The sequence below is a fragment of the Hippopotamus amphibius genome, chromosome 3 (assembly GCF_030028045.1).
Source record: "Hippopotamus amphibius kiboko isolate mHipAmp2 chromosome 3, mHipAmp2.hap2, whole genome shotgun sequence".
In the NCBI taxonomy this organism is placed as follows: Eukaryota; Metazoa; Chordata; class Mammalia; order Artiodactyla; family Hippopotamidae; genus Hippopotamus; species Hippopotamus amphibius.
The window spans coordinates 138,069,196-138,094,811 of record NC_080188.1 but is presented as its reverse complement, the minus strand read 5'-3'; the positions used below and the strand labels follow the sequence as shown (position 1 = coordinate 138,094,811).

At 36.1% G+C, this 25,616-nt stretch overlaps 1 protein-coding gene across 3 annotated transcripts in view; it reads right to left on the bottom strand.

Moving 5' to 3' along the window:
* The window catches only part of MAEL (maelstrom spermatogenic transposon silencer), a 42,274-nt gene that overhangs the window by 14,228 nt on the left and 2,430 nt on the right, over positions 1-25,616 (bottom strand). For 2 of the 3 annotated variants that reach the window (XM_057728426.1, XM_057728428.1), the window contains 5 exons: positions 25,044-25,199; positions 23,801-23,842; positions 10,005-10,129; positions 9,202-9,256; positions 8,941-9,082 (listed from right to left, as the gene is read on the bottom strand). In XM_057728426.1, coding sequence (XP_057584409.1) covers positions 8,941-9,082; positions 9,202-9,256; positions 10,005-10,129; positions 23,801-23,842; positions 25,044-25,199 — 520 coding nt within the window. The remainder of the gene's footprint in view (positions 1-8,940; positions 9,083-9,201; positions 9,257-10,004; positions 10,130-23,800; positions 23,843-25,043; positions 25,200-25,616) is intronic. The other variant, XM_057728427.1, reaches the window with a different exon arrangement.

Sequence of the window (25,616 nt, the reverse complement as noted above, 5' to 3'; positions counted from 1 at the left end):
CCAAATCTCTGCTCACAGTAATTCTATCTTTCCAGAAGAACCAAATAAAATATTTATTCTATAAAGTATTTCATATATTTTTAACCCTTACATGAAGTGATTTCTCCTTCATCTGGTCTATCTTAATCTTTTGAAACTTAAGAATTTTCAGAAATTATCATATATAACTCTACTGTATATACATGCTTTACTGCTCTTATCAGACAGGAGACTCTGAAGGCAAGGGTAATCATAGTACTCTTTGCCATGTTTCCCATTGAACCTAGTCCAGGGCCTTGCATACAACAGTTACTCAAATATTTGTTAAGTATCAAAACCTCAAACTGGACTAAGAAAAAGCTATTCTAAAGTGATGTCAAGGGCTTCTTAGGTGGTGCAGTGGTTAAGAATCCACCTGGCAGTGCAGGGGACACAGGTTCAATCCCTGCTCCAGGAAGATCCCACATGCCACGGAGCAACTAAGCCCGTGCACCGTAACTATTGAGCCTGCACTTTACAGCCCGTGAGCCACAACTATTGAGCCCATGTGCTGCAACTACTGACGACCACGCGCCTAGAGCCCGTGCTCCGCAACAAGAGAAGCCACGGCAATGAGGAGCCTGCGCACAATGAAGAGTAGCCCCGACTCACTGCAACTAAAAGAAAGCCCGTGCACAGCAAAAAAGACCCAACACAGCCAATAAAGTAAATAAACAAATAAATTTATAAAAAAAAAAATAAAGTGATGTCAAAATATAAAACTGCATCTCTTAAAACTACCATTGCTGGGGCTTCTGGTTCAAGATGCATAAAATTTATCTCCTCTTGCTCTCAAGACCCTATCAAAACCAGAGTCAAAGAATCAAAATAGTAGATGTCCTCAGTAAAGGAGAAAACAGGAAGAGGCCTCCATGGAAGAGAGTTTAACGAATCTGTGGGATACAGAAAGTAAATGAAGGAGTGATAAATGATGGAGCTAGACAAAGGAAGTCATAGCCTTCAGTACCCACAGAACAGGCGGCACAGAAGCTAATCTACTTACAGAGCTCTGGGGAGGCTCTGAACTCATGGACATGCCCCTGGCCAGAGAGCAGAGATAAGACATGAGACTGGACTTCTTCTGTACAAAGAACAGTCAACTTTCCTGACCCTGTGCAAAGATGTGACCTGTTCTTGGAGAACTAGGCAGCAAGACTGGATGCTGAAACCCTAAGGCAAAACCTCAATATTCTGGGATTTATGATTCTGCCTTCAGCTTAACAACTAGCTCCCCCGTCTGCTTTTCCTTAGCAAAGCCTGATCAGTTGATAGTCCTCACTGGACAACATAAGGCACTTACTCATCTTTGCAGCCTCATTTTAAAATGTGAGCATAACCAAGGGCAATCAGGCATTCAAGGAAAGCCTGCAACATGAGAAAGATCCAGATAGGAAGACCACAACTCATAACCCCAAAGAATGAGATAATATAGGGAACAAAAGCAAGCTGACATTCCTGCCCCACAAACAAGCACCCCACCCAGATTTGTGAAATTATTGCATCTACGATCCTAGCTTTTCTTCTCATCCCTTCAGCCCCCATCAACACTGGTGATTGGCTATGATGATTTATGTAACATGATAGTGACTGTAGGCTGAAAGGTACTGGGAGCTCAAAAAGTCAGCCTCTGCCCAGTTTGAAAATATCAGAGCTTGTGAGGGCTCTGTGCTGTGCTGGGTCTTCTTCCCTCTGTATCCTCTGCCTAGGTGATCTCATCTATATGCTGTAAGGTCCATTCAGGCAGAGGACTTGGCTCTCTTCATTGTATTCTCAGCACCCAGAACAGTGCCTGGCACATAGTGAAATGAATGCTAATGTTACCCAAACCTCTCCACTGAGTTTTAGGCCAGGACAACCAGCAGCTTGCTTGTTATTTCTAGATCTTGCCTCACCAGGGCCTCAACACATTCTAAACTTGCTCCTCTCCCTTCCCCTCTACTCTGAGGTATACACTAGAAACCTGTGCATTGCCTTTAGGTTTTTTTCTTTTCATTCCCTCTTCCTGTACCCAGTCCATCAGCAAGGTCTACTGATTTTTACCAATCTGACATCTACTTATTTAGCTCCAACTCTACTGTCACCACCCTTGTCCAAGCCATTTCTTACCCGGACCAGAGAAATGACCTAATAATTATAGGCTCTTTACTTCTTTTCTTGCCTTCTTCTAATACATCTATTAAAAACTCAGAGATTTTTTAGAAACCTAATCAAATTCTGTTAACTCCCCACTTGATAAAATTCCTTCCTGTAATTAACAAGGCCCTGTGTTTATGATCCCTGCTTATTGCTTCAATCTCATCTTGTGAATTCTCCCCTTTGCTCACTAACTCTCCAGTGAGTCACATGCATTGTCTAACAATTTCCAGTAAACACCCAAGCTTTCACCTTAAGGCCTTTACATCCCTCGGCTTCTGATGCGGTTCCTTCTTTTGTTTGCGTGGCTGCATCTCTCCTCTTAAGATTTCAGCTTTAATATTACACTCTCAAAAGAAAAAAAGTCTCCTTAATTCTAGAAAGCAGTATACCTCTCCATACACTTTTCTCTACTACAGTACCCTGTAGATTTCCTTCTTAGCACTGATTACAAGTTAAAATCACTTAAAAAAAATTTACGGTGTGTTTCTCTTTCCCACTTTAATATGGTCCTTGCTTTTATGAAGCTCACATTTATCTTGTTCACCACTGTACCTTCAGTAAGAGCCTAGGACACTTATTGGGACACAGGAGATGCTCAATAAATATTTGTTGATTAAATAAAAGCTGCCTTGTTTCAATCAGCAGGTCATAGTGAATTAAGCCAAGGACAATTATGACAGGAAGCAACAAGGAGAATGGGGGATCTATAAAAGTTATAAATATCCTAGCCTTCAAAATAACGATAGTCATTAACAGCCTGCTTATTTAAGATTCTGATACTCCCTTTGTGTAAGTGTACTCAATTTCACCAATATAAAACCTACCCACCTCTCCTAGATCTAGAGACAACATTTATCAAAAATTTATTACAAACTTTAACATCCTTTAAGTAGAAGTTTAAGAGCAGTGTTTGAAATGAGTCCTATCTGCCTATATTAACAGAGTCTAACAATAGTTTCTATTGCCCACTACAACCAAAACTCCCTTGTAAGATACTATATATCGGAATCTTACAACAACATTATGAAGCTCAGGAAAAGGCAGATCCATCCTTTCCAAAGCAGTTCATTATTAAAGTGCTTAAAGTGCTATGTAACGATTCCATCTTTAATAAAATCCCATGGCACAGACCTCCAAAAATGTCTTACACCAAAACTACTCGTTGAACCTATATGCACTCTGAGACTCAACACTATTTTTTCAATTCTAAAATGTGATTTTTTTCACATTTTAACTGAATGCATTTATTGGAATGCATCATACAGTTTAAGGTATTTTACAACTGCTATTGGTCAGTCTAGAACTAGTTGCCATTGCCTTAACATGTACAAACATTATTTTTTTTAAAGCAGTGGTATACAGTATTTTATTTTTATTGCAGTATAGTTGATTTACAATATTATGATAGTTACAGGTATATCGCATAGTGATTCAGTATTTTTGCAGGTTATATTCTATTACAGGTTATTACTAGATAATGGTGTAATTTCCTGTGCTATACAGTATATCCTTGTTGCTTATTTTTTATATATATATATATATATATATATTTATTTGTATCTGTTAATCCCATACCCCTAAATTTGTTCCTCCTTCACCCTCTTCCCTTTGGTAACCACCAGTCTGTTTTCTGTATATGTGAACCTGTTTCTGTTCTACATATACATTTGAGTATTGTTGCTGACAATCAAACAATTATAATCTTTCAACATTTTAGTCAATAAATCATTGAGAAAGTATTGGTTTGTCTCTGAAACCTTCTACTGGTACCATCTGATAAAATCAAGAAAGAACCAGCACCAAAACTTGTGGAAAGGGTGTCTGTCAGTGGCTTGGTAGGAAATCCAGAGACAACAGTGCAGTTTTCTTTTAAGAAATGCTGCATCACCACTCTGGATGGCACAGAGACAGCAATGTATGAAAATATGGACAATGAATGACTCTGAATGTGAAATTTTTAGGAATACTTTACCCAGTAGCTGAGGCAACAGTACATAAATCCAAATGTCCTAACACATCACCCATAAACTTTAAGCCTGACAAGATTAAACAAAACATACAAAGTATATACCTGCAGCATAACTAAGAGAACACTGCATGATTCAACTACCTATAAATGGGGGGGGGGGGGGGGAGAAAAAAGAAAATCCTTAATTTCCAATTAAGGATTGGAAGCTCACACCCAAGCTTTTATATAGCTTTATATAGAGTGGAGCCCAGAAAACACAGGGGAAAGGAGAGGAAGGAAATGGAGAGCCCAAATTAAATTACAATCATTTCCACAATGAGGAGGTCCATAAATATTCAGAATCCTGGTAGATCAGAGCACTGGCTACAGGAAACGGACTTAAAAGTGCCTGAATAATCTAGAAGGCAGCCTGAAAGGCAATCTTTCTGGGCAGCAGAAGGTAAGAAGAAGGGAAAGATTCCTTTAGAAATTGGGTGAAGGGGAAAAAACAGTACAGAAGGGTAAATTTAGGATTCTCCGGAACAAAGAAAGGAAAAAAATGGAAAGACCCACAAGCACACCCCGACCACCCTGAAAGCATTCAAAGAAACCATACTTTGCTACACTGACAGAAGAGGGTGCTCTTGAACTGTAAATCTCAAACCACCCCAAATAACCAGCCCTGTCCAAGAAATGCAAAGGAACAACAGAAAGCCACTGCAGGAAGAAAACAGAAAATGAGAATCACTGTAGTTGATAACCGTAACTCTCCCTGCCCCCACCCCCCCAAAAAAAAACCATGGAGAAGAAAACTATAAAATAACACCATAACATAACACTCTACATTGTTATTAATATATGAATTAAATATCCTTAAACAAAAATTTTAAAGATATGAAAACATGGCCTGAATAAGAAACTTCAAAACTATGAACAGAAATAAGAAGAAATAAGAGCTGACAAACTCAGGGAAGAAATAAAAATTATACAGGAAAGAACTGAATTACAAACTGACTAAGGAAGAAGAGAGTCAAATGAGAAGTTAATAAGGGAAATTGAAAACAGAAAACTACCACAAGAATAAGAGACTAAAGAAAGAAGAAACAAGGGTCAGAAAAGGTGACCATATGAAAGATAGGTAAAGAAGGCCAAACATACATATATTGGACACCCTTAATAAAAATTAAATGGAACAGAATATTTAACTACAATCTAAGAAAAATCTCCAGAAATAAGACCTGATTCTGCATACTTAAAAGATCCTACCAAATACCTGGGAAAACTGACCTGCAATAATATACTCAGAGAGATATCCTAGTAACACTATTTATTAGACTTTAAAGATGAAAAAACATTCTTAAGGTCCCAGGCAAAAAGATCAAAATAACTTAAAAGATCAAGAGAATTAAATGAACAAACTTCTAAAAAGCAACACAAAGTAATACAACAATGCAGCTATATGTTCTAGAAACTCAAAGAAATAAAATGTAAACCAACAGAAAAATTTTTAAACACACAAGAACAGAGTTACTGCCATTCCCAAGAGCCCCTGATCAATCTACTAGATCAAGATTCAGCGAACTTTTTCTGCAAAGACATCAAATAACACATCAACCACTTATAACTATAGGAGATGTAATGAGACATAGAAACAGTAGTTATGAGACTTCACAGCACTCTCAATGTAAGATCAAGTAGACAAAATATAAGAGATAAGGCAATTTAAACATAATAATGAAGAGCTTATGTATACTTGTCAAATGTTGCACCCTGATAAATACATATTCTTCTCACATACCCACAAGGCATTCACAAAAATTGATAATATATTTAGTTATCAAAAACCTGCAAAACACTAGTAACGTCTATAAAGTAGAATAATTATAAACAATATTTTGATCACAATGCAAAGACACTAGAATTTACTAGCAAAAACCAGAAAGTCTTTCCACCCAGACATTTAAAAGCCTCATATTAATTCTTGGGTTAGAGAGAGCTTAAACTACAGAATTTTTAAAAAATGACAAAATACTCTGTCAACAACTTATGGGATGCACTACAAACCATGTTTAAGAGAAAATTCACTCGACTAAACACTTATCAATAAAAAAAATTAACTAAATACCAAGCCCCCAAATCTAAAAAGAACCACAGAATACCAAGAATATAAAAGCAGAAATGAATGAGGAAGACAACAAAATATTAGCTAATCTAAAAAACTGAAATCCTATTGTTTTGAAAAAATAGACAATGCACTAGGCTAGCTTGATTTAGGGGAAAAAAGTAGAAGCACAAATATATTAGAAAAGATGAGATAACTAATAAAACAAGGAATTTTAAAAAGTATAAAAGACTACTTAGTTTGCAGACAATTTCAAATTTGGAAACATATATAAAAATGCATAATTTCCTAGGGAAGTAGAGATTACCAAAATTGATCCCATTAAAGTTAGCCTAATCAAATCAATTTTTATAGAAGAAACAGAGAAAGTTACCAAGGAACTGCCCCACAAAAATTCACCAGTCCCAAATAGGTACAACCTGCATGAAAAAAATTTTAAAACAGACTTGAAAGACCCAAAAGTAGATCTGAACAATGGAAAGACATCTCTTGTCTTTGGATAGAATTCAACATTATATAAAGATTTCAGTTCTCCAAAGTTAATTTATAAATTTAATGCAATCCAAGGAACTTTATGGAGCTAGCCTGAAGTTGTGAGTGATACTTCTGAATATACTTTTTTGTTTGAACTATGCTAATGCACTGCACATTCAAAATATAATAAAACCAACAAAGGTGGGAAAAACCAAAAATGGAATAAAACAAGCAAATAGACTTAACTATATTTCAAATGACTAATTTAACCACATTGAAGGAGAAAAGAACCAACTCTATTAACTTTTGAACAAAGTATTTTGAATACCTTCAGATTAAAACAACTGAAAGAAGATTCTAAACTGTTAATATGTCTTTTAAAATAGTAGCATCACTTAATTCTCAAACAACTCAATGCATTCTAAGACTGAATGAACAAAAATGTTGAGCACTAGGTTTTTCCACTCAGAAGGGCAATACAAATATGGAAAACTAGAGAACTCTATAGTTTTAAATTCAAATTGTAGGTTTAGTATGAACTTATGGTAAGGTAAAGACAGAGAAAGAGAGGGAGGAGAGTGAGGGAGGAGCAGGCAGGTGAGCCTAGATGCATAAAAATGTTTATGAAAGGTGTGTATACACATATATTTTCTAGCTCTCTCCACTAAGGGGAACTAGAATCAATGACACTAATAGGAATGAACACCCAGCACCAGATTCTATCTCCTAAATACACATTCTTCCACTAAAAGGAATCAGGGCTCCTTGGAGAAATGGCTAATTCAAAGCTGGAGCAGGGGAAGTGCAAGATCAACCTGGAATATATGGAGCTGGAAACCAAAGCAGCACTCAAAGAATGAGGCAGCAAGGTAAACAGCAACAACAACAAAAACAACAACAAAAAACCCCAAAGAAACCACTGCTTTGAAAGGACTTCCACTGGCCACAAAGAAAACCATCTGAGCATAAAAATAAGTTAACAAGAGATTATAGCCCACGGAATAAGATACAGGAATATGTGAGTCCATACTCATAAATAAATGGAAAAAAAAAAGCAGAAAGGAGAAGCTCTTTACCACAGAATGCTAACTAATAAATACAGAAAAGCAAAGTTCAGATTAGAAAACCACCATTTCACAAGTAAAGTAATAATCAACCCAGGCAAACATCAATGGGTGCTAAAACTAGCAGATTAAAGTTTGAGGAATAGATTATCTACCAAATCTCAAAAAATCTCCCAACAGAATATTAATTATAAGGTGAAAAAGAGTAACTTTTCAATGGAGAAATTTGGCAGACACCATCTTAAGCAAGTGATCAAAGTTATCAGTAATGAGACTAACATCAGATGCCTCCAGATATGACACACTGAGAAGAGACACCATTTCTGTGCTAAAAATACATATAACCTCAACCTAATCAGGAGGAAATACAGGCAAACTCAAACTGAGAGACATTTTACAAAGTAACTGGCCTGTACTCTTCAAAAAAGGTCACCATCATGAAAGTCAAAGACTGAGGAACTATTCCAGATCAAAGGAGCCTGAAGAGACATAATATCTAAAGGTAACATGTCATCCTAGGTTGGACCCTAGCTTTATTTATTTTTGCTATAGAAGACATTATTAGAACAATCAGCAAAATATGAATATGGCCTTTAGACAGCAGTATCGTATCAATGGCAATATCCTGTTTTGATAACTGTATTGTATGTACACGTTCACACTGATACTCAGGAGTGAAAAGGCATCATGACAGCAACTTACTTTCAAGTGCTTGAGAAAAAGTGTATATACATTTAGAGAGTAAGTTATAAATATATTAAATAGTAACAGAGAATCTGACAATGGTATTTACAACTTCCTTGTACTCGAGTCTTACAACTTTTCTGTAAGCCTGAAATTATTTCAAGATAATATTTTCATTTCACTTCTATATTTCTTACAACTACAAGAATTCTATGTAATAAAACATCTATGTAAATAAATACAAAATATTCTTTCATCAGTACAGAAATTCAAAGTGATAAAGCACTATCAGTTTATTTGGTAGTTTGTTTTTTGTTTTTACTGATAAACAAACTAACAATGTACCTTACAATCAGTGAAATCTTACATTCAAGGAAATACAATGATTCCAAAGCTCCATAGGAAAATATTGCTTAAAAAGGCAAAAACTAATCCTACCATATTTTCTCAGTTCAAGAAAAGTCAACATCACTATCACAAATCATTTTAAATACCTTGTGTTGCTAGAATAATCCCACATGGCCACATCTAGGAGGCTCCGAACCCAGGTCTTAGAGGGCTCCTTGAGAAATTTTTGCTCGTAGATCCCTACTACAAGATCCTCTACAGTGAGAAGTTCTAGACCTTGCCTGATTTCTTCCATTGGTAAACAGAAACACACATACAATTAGTAAATTTAGGTATATAGAACATGTACATCAAAGTGGAAACACAGATATTAAAATACATTTGAGCAGTGAACCAGTTTAACTTACCTGATGACTTCTCCATATGCTTCAAACACCAGTTGACTCTGGCTCTATCATCAGACTGGAGAAGAGAAAACAAATTTACTTGTATTTTCTCCTATCTTCTGTTACTTTTAATTAATGCAGTCCTTTCAAAGAGGAGTAAGTGTGGTGAGAAGGGAGAGACTGAAAAGTCTGTGACAACTAAATGAGAACTGTAAAAAAAAAGAGCAACATATACTAGAAAACACTCCTAATAACCAGTTATGTTCATAAAGCAATGTTAACATACTTCATGAACAGCAAGTGAGACTCAGGGTAGGCAAATGAAGAAACCAATGCTCAGAAAAAGATAAGGTGCTTTGTGTTCATGGTGATACTAATAAACAGTAAGGTTAAAACCCAAGTCTATGACACCTAGCCTAGAAGAATTTAGACAAAGCAAAGAATAAAGACTACAAAAAGGAGATCAAGGGATTGCTATAAGAACAGTTTTGAATAAACAGTACTCTTGCCTAGATGGACTGGTGTACAAACTAGAAATCCATCCTTCAGGGTAAAAAGATATTGAAGATACTTCAGAAGGAGGAACTAAAAACATGGCATAGACCAAAGTTGCAACACATTCAGCTTCTGCAGTCTTCAAAATCCCTCTAATACCAGAGCAATTTACAAGAAAAGGCATTATACCTAATTACATTCAAAACAACTAAGAATGAACATATTTAAACACACACAGCTAATACACAGGCAGAAGTTCTTTCTTTGGGTATCTTTCATGGATCTTTTGGTTTCTAAGTAGATGACTTCAATTCTTATGTTTAAATTACCTTGCAGTAGATAGGTGGCCAGTTCCCTGGGTTTGGATGAATGAATCTATAAAGGTTTTGTAACACAGTTGCTTGGTCATGCCCAGATTCAAAGTGTGAAATAGGAATCTTGTGACTAGAATCACCTTAAGGAAATAAAAAGTAGGTAGGAGTTAAAAATCTAAGACAAATATTATGGAGTAGGTATAGAATTAAAAGTACAGGAAGGGAGTATTGGGTAACTCATATTTAAACATTTGTACCAAGCCTGGTTATGGTTAGGTGCTTTACATATTTTATCCCATAATCTTATGAGGTAGGTAATATACACATATTAGAGAAGAGAGAACAAAAGCACAGAAGTTAGCAGTAAGTTAACAGCTGATAAACAGTGCAGTCAGGACTCAAGCCCAGGTCTGTTAAGTTAAAGAGCCTATATAATGTTTTCACTATTCCTATGTGGCCTTTCATGAATCTGTTTTATTAATAAGGCTGGAGACCTTGACAGTAATGACTGCTTTTTAAAAGGACGTATGATGCACAAAAATAAACTCAAAATGGATTAAAGACCTAAATGCAAGGCCAGACACTATAAAACTCTTAGAGGAAAATATAGGCAGAACACTCTATGACATACATCAAAGCAACATCCTTTTTGACCCACCTCCTAGAATCATGGAAAATAAAAAATAAACAAATGGGACCTAATGAAACTTCAAAGCATTTGCACACCAAAAGAAACCATAAACAAGAAGGCAACCCTCAGAATGGGAGAAAATACTTGCCAATGAAGCAACGGACAAAGGATTAATCTCCAAAATATACAAGCAGCTCATGCAGCTTAATACCCAAAAAGCAATAACCCAATCCACAAATGGGCAGAAGACCTAAATAGGCATTTCTCCAAAGAAGACATGCAGATGGCTAACAAACACACGAAAAGATGCTCAATGTCACCAATCATTAGAGAAATGCAAGTCAAAGCCACAATGAGGTATTACCTCACAACGGTCAGAATGGCCATTATCAAAAAATCTAGAAACAATAAATGCTGGAGAGGGCGTGGAGAAAAGGGAACCCTCCTGCACCGTTGGTGGTAATGTAAATTGGTACAGTCGCTATGGAAAACAGTATAGAGGTTCCTTAAAAAACTAAAAATAGAACTACCATATGATCCAGCATTCCCATTCCTGGGCATATAACCCTGAGAAAACCATAATCCAAAAAGACACACGTACCACAATATTCACTGCAGCACTATTTACAATAGCCAGGACATGGAAGCAACCTAAATGCCCATCAACAGATGAATGGATAAAGAAGATGTGACACATATATACAATGGAATATTACTCAGCCATAAGAAGGGATGAAGTTGAGTTATTTGTAGTGAGGTGGATGGACCTAGAGTCTGTCATACAGAGCAAAGTAAGCCAGAAAGAGAAAAGCAAATACCGTATGCTAACACATATATATGGAATCTAAAAGAATGGTACAGATGAACTCAGTGACAGGGCAAGAATAAAGATGCAGATGTAGAGAACGGACTTGAGGACAAGGGGCAGGGGGTGGGGGGAGAAGGGGAAGCTGTGACAAAATGAGAGTAGCACTGACATCTCTACACTACCAAATGTAAAACAGATAGTTAGTGGTAAGCTGCTGCATAACACAGGGAGATCAATTTGATGATGGGTGATGACTTGGGTGGGATAAGGAGCGTGGGAGGGAGTCACGGGAGGGAGGGGATATGGGGATATATGTATAAATACAGCTGATTCACTTTGTTGTACAGCAAAAACTGGTACAACAGTGTAAAGCAATTATATTTCAATAAAGAGCTTAAGAAAAAATAAAATAAAAAAAGGACATATGATGAGTATTTCCACTTCCAGTAAAATATGGACCAAGTAATTTAAACAAAACTTCCCACAAAAACTTAGGATATGAAGAGTACGCACAGTAGCAAGAAATTATTAGACCAAAGATGCAAGAGAATATAAGATCCAGAGAGGTGAGCCTAGATCTGGGCACAGTTTTCCCCCTGGAGTCATTTGCTAATTTCAGAAGAGGAAGTTTAATGGGTAAGAAGTGTGCTTCTGGCAGTTTTGGAGGTCTGCTTTGTGAGGCTCCAGGGGTCTAGAAAAAGCAAACATAAATTCTCTCTGGAAGAAGAAAACATCATTGTAAACCTCAAATTACCTTAAATCATTTTTCCCCAAAAAAGTACACAAAGAAAAAAGAATGAGAACCAAAACAAAGTTTATAGAGATCCAAAGGTAGTCCAGATGCTGAAATTATTGGACACAGATTTAAAATAACCACGCTTATGTTTAATGAGGTCAAATTATGAATTTCAGCATAAAATTAGAAACTATAAAAAAGAATACTGGCAATTCCCTGGCAGTCCAGTAGTTAGGACTCTGTATTTTCACTCCTGGTGCCCTGGGTCTGATCCCTGGTCAGGGAACTAACATCCTGCAAGCTGTGCTGTGCAGCTGGAAAAAAAATGCAGGAAAAGTTCAACTTCTGATAATGACTGACTAAGGAAAAGCTGAACATATGAAATACCTGCTTGAAAGCACTGCAGAGATATAAATGCAGTGACGAATTATGGGCCCAAAATCTTAGAAAGTAAGAAATCCTACAGAACTGAATCTGGCATTCAGGTTTTTTGATGATTTGGGTATTTAGCAATTCTAGAAGAGGAGATACAGAGGCTGAGGAACTGAGAAATTTTTAACAGATGTAGAGCTAGTAAGAATTAAAAATGTCACTCCAGTATTACTTGGGCATATATAAAAATTTATAAATTAAAAAATATTCAATTGTCTCCTGGCCTCCACTGTTCTTGCTGTGAAGTCAATTATAAATTTTAATGATGATTCTTTGCTGGTAATCTGTCCACCTTCCTCCTCTTTTTTTTAAAGTAAAGATCAATTGAAAGAGACTGACTCTCATTAAGTCTGAACCCAATTTTATATCTGACTCTCTGAAACTGGATTAAAGCAACATGAGATGGACAGTTACTCCAGATTTCTGCCAGAAACAATCATTAATCTTTGGAGAGGAATAACAAGTTTTCATATGTGCTGTTTAGCACTCAAAAATGACCAGGCAATATTAAGAGAGCTGAAAATCTGATTGAACATCAAGATAACCAACAGACTATAAAAATACATGCAAAAAGAAGATCCCCATAATAGTTATGAGACAAAAAAACTTTAAAATAATGATGCTTATTATGTTCAAGGAAATAAAAAAAATACTGATAACTTCAACAGAACCATAAAAAAAGAACCATATGTAAACTCAAAAACTGAAAACACATTCTCCAACCCATTTTAGGATGGCAAAATAGCCTTGATAACAAAATTGGTTAAGAATAACCTCAGGCTTTAACAGGCACAAATCCTAAAACAAAATATTATCAAACCAAATCCAGCAATTATTTCAGAGTTAGTGATGATGTTGGAATTGTTCCTGGCATCTAAGGTTGGTTTAAGATTAGTAAATCAGGGAGAGGATCAAGATGATGGAGTAGGAAGACGTGCTCACTCCCTCTTGCAAGAGCACCAGAATTACAACTAACTACTGAACAATCATCGACAAAAAGACACTGGAACTCACCAAAAAAGACACCCTACATCCAGAGACAAAGCAGAATTCGCAATGAGACGGTAGGAGGGGCGCAACTGCGTTAAAATCAAATCCCATAAATGCTGGATGGGTGACTCACAAGCTGGAGAACAGTTATACCACAGAAGTCCACCCACTAAAGTGAGGGTCCTGAGTCCCACGTCAGGCTTCCAAACCTGGGAGTCCAGCAACGGGAGGAGAAATCCCCAGAGAATCAGACTTTGAAAGCCAGCGGGATTTGATTGCAGGACCTCCACAGGACTGGGGAAAACAGAGACTCCACTCTTGGAGGGCACACAAAAAAGGGTGCTCATCAGGACCCAGGGGGAAGGAGCAGTGACCGCATAGGAGACTGAACCAGACCTACCTGCTGCTGTTGGAGGGTTGCCTGCAGAGGTGGGGGGCAGCTGTGGCTCACCAAGGAGACAGGGGCACTGGGGGTAGGGGTTCTGGGAAGTGCTCATTGGCATGAGCCCTCCCAGAGTCTGCCATTAGCCCCACCAAAGAGCCTGTAAGCTCCAGTGCGGGTCACCTCAGGCCAAACAACCAACAAAGTGGGAACACAGCCCCACCCATTGGCAGGCAAGTAGATTAAAGTTTTACTGAGCTCCGCCCACCAAATCGGATTAAAGTCTTACTGAGCTTTGCCCACCCAGCCCTACCCACCATCAGTCCCTCCCATCAAGAAGCACCCACGAGCCTCCTAGATAGCTTCCTCCACAAGAGGGCAGACAGTAGTTATCAGGCAATATCAGCAGCATTTCATCTTGTGGAACCGAAAACCACAGCCACAGAAAGAAAAAAATGAAAAGGCAAAAGACTTTGTACCAGATGAAGGGACAAGATAAAACACCAGAAAAACAACTAAATGAAGAGGAGATAGGCACCCTGAAAAAGAATTCAGAAAAATCATGGTGAAGATGATCCACAACTTTGAAAAAAGACTGGATGCAAAGATCGAAGAGTTTACCAAAGACCTAGAAGAATTAAAGAGCAAATAAACAGAGATATGGAACACGATAATGGAAATGAAAAATACACTAGAAGGAACCAATAGCAGATTAACTGAGGCAAAAGGGCAAATAAGCGACCTGGAAGACAGCATAGTGATAATCACTGATGCAGAAAAGAATAAGGAAAAAAGAATGAAAAGAACTGAAGACAGCCTAAGAGACCTCTGGGAAAATGTTAAATGCACCAACATTCGCATTATAGGGGTCCCAGAAGGAGAAGAGAGAGAGAAAGGACCTGAGAAAATATTGGAAGAGATTATAGTTGAAAACTTCCCTAACACGGGAAAGGAAATAGCTACCCAAGTCCAGGAAGTGCAGAGAGTCCCAGGCAGGATAAACCCAAGGAGAAACATGCCAAGACATATAGTAGTCAAACTGACAAAAATTAAAGACAGAGAAGATGTATTAAGAGCAACAAGGGAAAAATGACAAATAACATACAGGGGAACTCCCATAAGGTTAACAGCTGATTTCTCAGCAGAAACTCTGCAAGCCGGAAGGGAGTGGCACGATATATTTAAAGGGATGAAAAGGAAGAACCTACAACCAAGAATACTCTACGCAGCAAGGATCTCATTCAGATTCCATGGAGAAATCAAAAGCTTTACAGACAAGCAACAGCTAAGAGAATTCAGCACCACCAAACCAGCCCTACAACAAATGCTAAAGGAACTTCTCTAAGTGGGGAACATAAGAAAAGGACCTACAAAAACAACAAAACAATTAAGAAAATGGTAATAGGAACATGCATATCAGTAATTACCTTGAATGTAAATGGACTAAATGCCCCAACCAAAAGACACAGACTGGCTGAATGGATACAAAAACAAGACCCATATATATGCTGTCTACAGGAGACTCACATCAGACCTAGGGACACATACAGACTGAAAGTGAGGGGATGTAAAAAGATATTCCATGCAAATGGAAAAATCAAAAGAAAGCTGGAGTAGCAATACTCATATCAGATAAAATAACTTTAAAATAAAAAATGTTACAAAAGACAAGGACACTACATAATGATCAAGGGATCAATCCAAGAAGAAGAGATAATAATGATAAATATATATGCACCCAATATAGGAGCACCTCAATACATAAGGCAAATGCTAACAACTATGAAAGAGGAAATCGACAGTAACACAATCATAGTGGGGGACTTTAACACCCCACTTACACCAATGGACAGATCATCCACACAGAAAATTCATAAGGAAACACAAGCTTTAAATGGCACAATAAATCAGCTAGATTTAACAGCTATCTACAGGACATTACATCCAAAAACAGCATATTACACATTCTTCTCAAGTGCACATGGAACATTCTCCAGGATAGATCACATTTTGGGTCATAAATCAAGCCTTGGTAAATTCAAGAAAATTGAAATTGCATCAAGCATCTTTTCTGACCACAATGCTATAAGATTAGAAATCAATTACAGGAAAAAAACTGTAAAAAACAGAAACACATGGAGGCTAAACAATATGCTACTAAACAACCAAGAGATCACTGAAGAAATCAAAGAGGAAATAAAAAAATACCTAGAGAAAAATGACAATGAAAACACAACAGTCCAAAACCTATGGGATGCAGCAAAGGCATTCTAAGAGGGAAGTTTATAGCAATACAATCCTACCTCAAGAAACAAGAAAAATCCCAATCTAACCTTACACCTAAAGTAACTAGAGAAAGAAGAGCAAACAAAACCCAAAGTTAGTAGGAGAGAAATCATAAAGATCAGAGCAGAAATAAATGAAATAGAAACAAAGAAAATAGCAAAAATCAGTAAAACTAAAAGCTGGTTCTTTGAGAAGATAAATAAAATGGATAAACCTCTAGCAAGAGTCATCAAGAAAAAGAGGGAGAGGACTCAAATCAATAAAATTAGAAATGAAACAGGAGAAGTTAGAATGGACACCGCAGAAATAAAAAGTACCATAAGAGACTACTACAAGCAACTATATGCCAATAAAATGGACAACCTGGATGAAAAGGACAGATTCTTAGAAAGGTATAACCTTCCAAGACTGAATCAGGAAGACATGGAAAATATGAACAGACGAACCACAAGGAATGAAATTGAAACTGTGATTAAAAATCTCCCAACAAACAGAAGTCCAGCACCAGATGGATTCACAGGTGAATTTTATCAAACATGTAGAGAAGAGCTAACACCCATCCTTCTCAAACTCTTCCAAAACATTGCAGAGGAAGGAACACTCCCAAACTCATTTTATGAGGCCACCATCACCCTGACACCAAAACCAGACAAAGATACTACAAAAAAAGAAAATTACAGACCAATATCACTGATGAATTTTGATGCAAAGATCCTCAACAAATACTAGCCAACAGAATCCAATAACACATTAAAAGGATCACACACCATGATCAAGTGGGGTTTATCCCTGGAATGCAAGGATTCTTCCATATATGCAAATCAATCGATGTGATACACCATATTAATAAAGTGAAGGATAAAAACCACATGATCACCTCAACAGATGCAGAAAAAGCTTCTGACAAAATTCAACACCCATTTATGATAAAAACTCTCCAGAAGGTGGGCATAAAGGGAACCTACCTCAACATAAGGCCATATACGACAAACCAAACATCATACTCAACAATGAAAAGCTGAAAGCATTTCCTCTAATATCAGGAACAAGACAAGGATGTCCACTCTCACCACTTTTATTCAACATAGTTTTGGAATTACTAGCCACAGCAATCACAGAAGAAAAAGAAAGGAATTCAAATTGGAAAATAAGTAGTACACCTGTCACTATTTGCAGATAACATGATACTATACATATAAAATCCTAAAGATGATACTAAAAAGCTGCTAAAGCTTAATGAATTCAGTAAAGTTGCAGGATACAAAATTAATACACAGAAAATCTGTTGCATTTCCATACACCAACAACAAAATATCAGCAAAAGAAATTAAGGAAACAATTCCATTTAACCACTGCATCAAAAAGAATAAAATACCTAGGAATAAACCTACCTAAGAAGGCAAAAGACCATACTCCAAAAACTATAAAACACTGATGAAAAAAAATCAAAGATGACACAAACAGATGGAAAGATATACCATGTTCTTGGATTGGAAGAATCAATATTGTCAAAATGACTATACTACCCAAGGTAATCTACCAATTCAATGCAATCTCTATCAAAATAACAATGGCATTGTTCACAGAGCTAGAACAAAAAAAATTCTTAAAATTTGTATGGAGACACAAAAGACCCTGAATAGCCAAAGCAATATTAAGAAAAATGGAGCTGGAGGAATCAGGCTCCCTGACTTCAGACTATACTACAAAGCTACAGTCATCAAAACAGTATGGTACTGGCACAAAGACAGACTTATAGACCAATGGAACAGGATAGAAAGCCCAGAAATAAACCCACGCATCTATGGTCATCTAACCTATGACAAAGGAGGCAAGAATATACAATGGAGAAAGCACAGTCTATTCAATAAGCGGTGCTGGAAAACTGGACAGCCACATGTAAAGGAATGAAATTAGAACATTCTTTAACACCATACACAAAAATAAACTCAAAATGGATTAAAGACCTCAATGTAAGACTGGATACTATAAAAGTAGAGAAAAACATAGGCAGAACACTCCTTGACATAAAATTGCGGCAGTATCTTTTTGCATCCAGCTCCCAATGAAATAATGAAATAAAAATAAATAAATGGGACCTAGTTAAACTTAAAAGCTTTCACATGCAAAGAAAACCATAAACAAAACAAAAAGACAACCCACATATGGAACAGGAGAAAATATTTCCAACAGATTCAACTGACAAGGCATTAATCCCCCAAATCTACAAATAGTTTATGCAGCTCAATGTCAAAAAAATAAACAACCCAATCAAAACATGGCTAGAAGACCTAGATACATTTCTCCAAAGGCGATGTACACATGGCCAGAATGCACATGAAAAGATACTCACCATCACTAATTATTAGAGAAATGCAAATCAAAACTACAATGAGGTATCACCTCACACTGGTGAGAATGGCTATCATCAAAATGTCTACAAACAGTAAATGCTGGAGAGGGCATGGAGAAAAGGGAACCTCCTATACTGTTGGTGGGAATGTAAATTGGTACAACCACTATGAAGAAGAGTATGAAGGTTCCTTAAAAAAGTAAAAATAGAGCTGTCATATGATGCAGCAATATATTCAGGGAAAACTGTAATTTGAAAAAATACATGCACCCCAATATTCACTGCAGCGCTATTTCCAATAGCCAAAATGTGGAAGCAACCTACACGTCCATCAACAGAGGTATGGCTAAAGATGTGGTACATATACACAATGGAATATTACTCTGCAAGAAAAAAGAATAAGATAATGCCATTTGCAACAACATGGATGGCCCTAGAAATTATCATACTAAGTGAAGTAAGCCAGACAAAGACAAATATCATATTATGTTGCTTACATGTGGAATGTAAAAAAATGACAAATAAACTTATTTACAAAACAGAAACAGACTCATAGACTAAGGAAACTCATTTTTGGTTACCAAAGGGGAAAAGTGGTGGGGGAGGGATAAACTGGGATACTGGGACTGACATATACACACTACTACATATAAAACTGATAATCAACAGGACCTACTGAATATCACAGGGAACTCTACTCAATACTCTGTAATAACCTATATGGGAAAATATTTGAAAATGAATAGATATATGTGTATGTATAATTAGGTCAGTTTGCTGTACACCTGAAACTAACACAATGCTATAAATCAACCATATTCCAATATAAAATAAAAATTAAAAAAGTGGTATATATATATATATGACTACTACTCAGCTGTAAAAAAACAAAATTCTGCCATTTGCAGCAACATGGATGGACTTGGAGGGCACTATGCAAAGTGAAACAATTCAGACAGAAAAAGATCAATACTGCATGATATTGCTTATATGTGGATCTCAAATATACAAGGAACTAGTGAACATAACATAAAAGAAGCAGATTCATACTTATAGAGAAGAAACCAGTGGTTACCAGTGCGAAGAGGTGCAATATATACGTGGGGGAGTAGGAGGTACAAAGTACTGGGTATATGATAGGCTTAAGAATTTACTGTACAACATGGAGAATACAACCAATATTTTGTAATAACTGTAAGTTTAAATAAGCTTTAAAACTTTATAAAAATTAAAAATAAACACATAAACAAAAAAAGACCCCTAAAAAAACCCCAAATCCTGAGGTTTTAAATCTCAATAGGCTTTATGTGAAGCATGATAGTGATTGTGAACTGTATATCAAAGTGCAGTCAAGAATAGTCATAATATTCCAAAAAAAAAACCAAAGTCAAGTAATTATCAAAATATTGTGTTTAACATATGATATGGGCATCTAAAAACAAGCAGATCAATAGAACACAAGATATCAGAAGGTCTCATACATAAACAGAAATGTGATATGATACAGGTGGTACTACATATGGGGAACAAATTGATTATTCAATAAATGCTGCTGAGACAACTGATTATCCACATAGAAAAAAAATGAAACAATCCTGATCTCACATCATACACAAGTCAATTCCAGGTGGAATAAGAACTTGGAATTATAGAAGAAAATAAAGGTATCTTCATGAGCTTCTAGTAGAAGGAAATTCTTAAATAAGACTGAAAAACCCCCACATACCATGAGGTAAAAAGATTGATACATTTACTAAATTAAAAATAAAAACTTCTGTTCATTAAAATACACCATAATGAGAGTAAAAAATGCAAGGCACAAACTGAAAATAGGTATCTGCACACAATTAAAACAATCAAAAAAGATATTATAAATTTCCATAAACCAATAAAGATGACAACCCAATAGGGAAACGGGGAAAAGACATTGTTAAATGTCTAAAAAAAAATACAGGTAAAGAAATACACAATGTTACACAAAAGTTCAAGCAAGCAAAATTAAATACACCATTTAAACAAGTATTTATTGTAAAACTATTCATAAAACAAAGGAAATAACACAAAATTCAAAACAGTGGTTCTCTTAAGATGGAGGGTGAAATCAGGGAAAAATATACGGGCCTTCAATGATAATGCCAATGTGTTATTGCTTCAGCTGAATGGCAGGTGCACTGCTGATCAGTAATGTTCTTTACACCTTAAGTGAACGTTATAATCTTTTTTTTTATGTATGAAGCTTCATTTTCAAAGCTGATAGACCTTTTGTACAGGAAACTGAAAGCAGTTTCTAAGGCTTTGCTTGTTCTCAAAAAGAACTTCTCTTTCAAAATCATTAATTAGTAAAACGGATAGAAGCAGAGATCCTCTGGTGAAGTGTGTGAGAATGAGAAGGGCCCAAACCTCCTAACTAGCCCCACCCCCGCCCCCGCCACACACATACAGAACCTGAACTCCCCTTCAGAGGAACATACAGGGGTTGAGGGGGTTGGGCAGTCTGTACCAAAATCTCTTCCAATCTTGAAATTCTTTGATATAATGTGCTAAACCATAATGCTCATGAAGCCTTCACTTGATTTCACGTACACATACTTCTTTTTCCTTAAGTTTTATTGAGATACAACTGACATAATAAACTGCATATATTTAAAGTGTACAAAGATTTTTTTTCTTTTTAGTAATGTATATACGGCAACCCCAATCTTCCAATTCATCCCCCCCCCCCCAACTCCCCCTGCTTTCCCCACTTGGTGTCCATATGTTTGTTCTCTACATCTGTGTGTCTATTTCTGCTTTGCAAACCGGTTGATCTGTACCATTTTTCTATATTTCGCATGTGTGTTAATATACGATATTTGTTTTTCTCTTTCTGACTCACTTCACTCTGTATGACAGTCTCTAGGTCCATCCATGTCTCTACAAATGGCCCAATTTCATCCCTTTTTACAGCTGAGTAATATGTAATTGTGTCTATGTACCATATCTTCTTTATCCATTCATCTGTCAATGGACATTTAAGTTGCTTCCGTATCCTGGCTATTGTAAATAGTGCTGCAATGAACACTGGAGTGCATGTGTCTTTTTGAATTATGGTGTTCTCTGGGTATATGCCCAGCAGTGGGATTGCTGGATCATATGGTAACTATTTTTAGTTTTGCAAGGAACCTCCATACTGTTCCCCATAGTGGCTGTATCGATTTATATTCCCACCAACAGTGCAAGAGCGTTCCCTTTTCTCCACACTCTCTCAAGCATTTACTGTTTGTAGATTTTCTGATGATGCCCATTCTAACTGGTGTGAGGTAATACCTCATTGTAGTTTTGATTTGCATTTCTCTAATAATTAATGTTCAGCAGCTTTTCATTACACATACTTCTTAAAAGGCCAGATAGCACAGGAGCATTTGAAAGATCTACATGCACATTCCTTAGTTACTAATCAAATTGTATCCACATGTAAATTTGCTTCAGTGTGTCACTGTATGAAACATGGCCTTTTCCTAAGTATCAGCATTTTTAGTTATTATGTCGACACAGCTGTCACTAATACATTTATTTATTTAATTGGCACATTTCCCAGGGTTATCAAATTGGCAATTTAAGACATGCTTAAATTGGTGAGCTCAAGGATTTTAGGTTTCCTGAATGAAAAACATTGTGCTCAGTTTTAATTAGTGTGAAAAATAACTCAAGAAAACATTCCTAGAGTTCTTAATAGGTTTGTTTTTAAGAACCACACTTTCTGTTAATCAGTTAATTTGAAAAGATTGTAAAAATAAGCCTTTAAAAATGATTTTTTAAAAAAATTTAATCAGAAACAAAATAAACAGTAAGGAGACATTCTAACAAATGAGTGTCTGGCACACACGGATTCCAATGCACTGATGAGATGAACAAATCAGAAAAAGAGCTTAAGTAAAAATATGAAATTAATTCACCAGCTAAGTTTCTATTTTTGGTTTTTACTACTACCTATTTCATCAAAAAACCTCAGACAATGTAACACGTGAGATTAGCTAGGTTCACACCTCAAAGTTACAACAGAACTTTTATTCTATATTTTTTTTTCATTCAAAGCTACATAAGGGAACTTACTAAAAAAAAATTGCCTTAAACCCCTGTCCAAGGCTTACAGCCCTGATCCCAGGCAAACAAAAAAAAGGACTAGTACATATTTTTCACTAAGACTGGAAAAAACTCAAAGGACATAACCAAAAATGAGTCTAAAATGTTCTCTTCATCTATAAAGAATATTGTAAGTATTACAAAACAGCTGTTTGCTATGGCAGATCTGAAAAACATATTTCTAATTTCAAACACTTCTACAGGCTAGTTTTCTACATTTTTAAGGAAAACTTTTAAACACTGGCTTTTTTTTTTAAAAGTGTACAATTTGATATCTTTTTCTTAATAGTAATATATTTTTGGAAATCCCAATCTCCCAATTCATCCCCTCTCCCAACTCCCCCTGCTTTCCCCACTTGGTGTCCATATGTTTGTTCTCTACATCTGGGTCTCTATTTCTGCCTTGCAAACCAGTTGATGTGTACCATTTTTCTATATTCCGCATATATGTGTTAATATATATTAAACATTGACATTCTGAATAAAAATTAAAAAAAACCTATTATCATGATTTTTATTTTAATTAAATAAGAAAATGGTTAAAATCTAGTTTCTAGAAGAGAGTACAAGAGCTTAGATATACACTGTCACATCCTTAGGTTGCAAGACATTTAGAAATAGAAACCTGTTTTCCTTGTTTGAAAAATTAATTCACAGCTGTTTTATTTGTTAAACACTATCATTCTGTTATTTTTGAAGCATCAACTTTTGTTTTTCCTTAATTTTGAATGGGCATTCCTGTGAATGGCCCTAAATCTAGACAACGTGATACCTGTTAAAAAGCCTACCTTAGCACCTGGTCAGAGGCACTAATCTTGAAGCCAAAGGATATAAGTAGAACATAAAAACCCAATTTCCATAAAGGGAAAAGGATATTATCGTATCATTCTATATAATTTCAAAGTTTTTAAGGATTACATACACCATCTACCACGTCTATGAAGATTCTCCAACAATAATTTAAGGTTATTCTTCTCTCAATCAATGTTTTATGTCTCTGTTTAGAGAAGCATCTTAACCAGGTACTCACTTATTCAATGCCTACATTCTACCCCATTCCTTTATACCTACTTGCAGCCTGACAATGAAACCGAAATCCACGTGGAATTTCACCTGTAATACAAAATATTTTATTGAGAGAAGCAGAAATCTGGAAGCTCTCTGATTGTGCTACAGTAATATTCCACAGGATGACCAAATTGTAACACAGGTAATTGTTATTGCTTTGTGAAATTACAGAAGACGAAACCTCGTAGAAGAGACTTTTCCTAACCAAAGGTATGATGACTATCAAAGAATCTTGGTATATTACCCAAGCTACTTTAAAAAGCAAGTTATTCCTCACAGAGAAAGAAATCCTAGGTAAAGAAAATTTGTGCGAAATGAGTCTTAGCCAGGGGTTCATGAGGCCCTTGATATAGCAAGGTATTTATATATTTCTTGGAGGAAAAAAGTCTCCAAATTCTATCTTAATGTTTCAACACCCATACAAAAAAAAGTAATTATCTGACGTGACAACTCTCCCAAGTGTGAGCAGGAAAACTTGTTATCCCGTTAACCTCAAAACAGGGAAAAGTGCTGGACTATCCTAATCAATTTTAAAGTAACTGATAAACTAAAGATGAAATTCTTCTTTCCCCAACTTCTTCTCCTTTACTCTTCCCTATCTATTCCTCCCACTTACCTTCAAAAGGTATGGTGCTCCCTTAACTACTATCTACCAACTTGGGAACTGAATCAAATCCTATGTCTTCATTAATAACTGCTTTTGATGTGTTGGAGTAGTAGGAAGAAGAAATAGTGAGAATATCTGAGAGCCTATTAAATACTAGGCTATCTCCGTACCTTCTCAGGTGTTTCTTAGAACAGCCCTCCTATAGGCATTATCCCCTTTATAGATGAGCTAATAGGTTCAGAAAGGGTAAGTACTCTGCTCAAGGTTACAAGGCAACAGCAAGTTAAAAACTAGTGACTGTTCAGGTGAAGGATGGGGTAAAAAAAGGAATGAGCAAAAGTATAAAAGTTTTCAGGAAATTCTAAGATGTAAGGCCGCAGGTAAGCGAACAGCAGGCTACACATTTTTCAGGCATTCCATCCACCCAACTTTAATGCTTACTTGAGGTTAAAAGCCGAAACCAAAAACTCTGTGTTAACACTTAGTTCTTAATAGTTTTTCATCCAATTATTATGAAGTATTGTTACATTTTAAGAACTCACTCATGCAACAGCTTTTAAGAAAGATACTATTATCAAATAAGGTCAATATAAAAAAACATAATTTAACATCTAGCATTTACTCTAATTAGCTACTTACCAGGATTTATAAAACTGTGGAAATCTGCCATAATACCTTCTTGGAGAGAATATTTAACACAGCCTATTTCACAAGGGAGGAAGCGCTGTTCACAATGAGGAGGTAGCTCGCCATGGCTAAAAATGTTCAAAAAATAAAAAATGCCTCCAAGGAGAGCTTAAAAAAAAAAAGACAACATGAACAGATGAACATCTCAGATTTACCCCTCTGACAAAAACAAAAGTTTTAGAACCTTTCTCCTTGTGTTCCTATATTCCTAAATGAGCTAAAAAAATAAAACAGCTGTACCAAATAAGTGAATCAATTTTTATAATTACACTTATCAAGGATTAAAGTAGTAATCACTCTTTGCATGAAGTAACAAAATTATTCAAACTTGCAGCCAGCTCTACATAATTTAGCTATACATAAGCCCTGAATCTCAGTAATGACTTAAGAAAAGCTGTGACCCATATTCAAGAAATATAACGGTTTGGGAAATAAAACCAAATAGTTTATATCAGAGCTTTTCTGCACTGATTCTAAGGACAACTTAGTTCACTCTTTGCTTTTTACCAATATACACAAGACCAC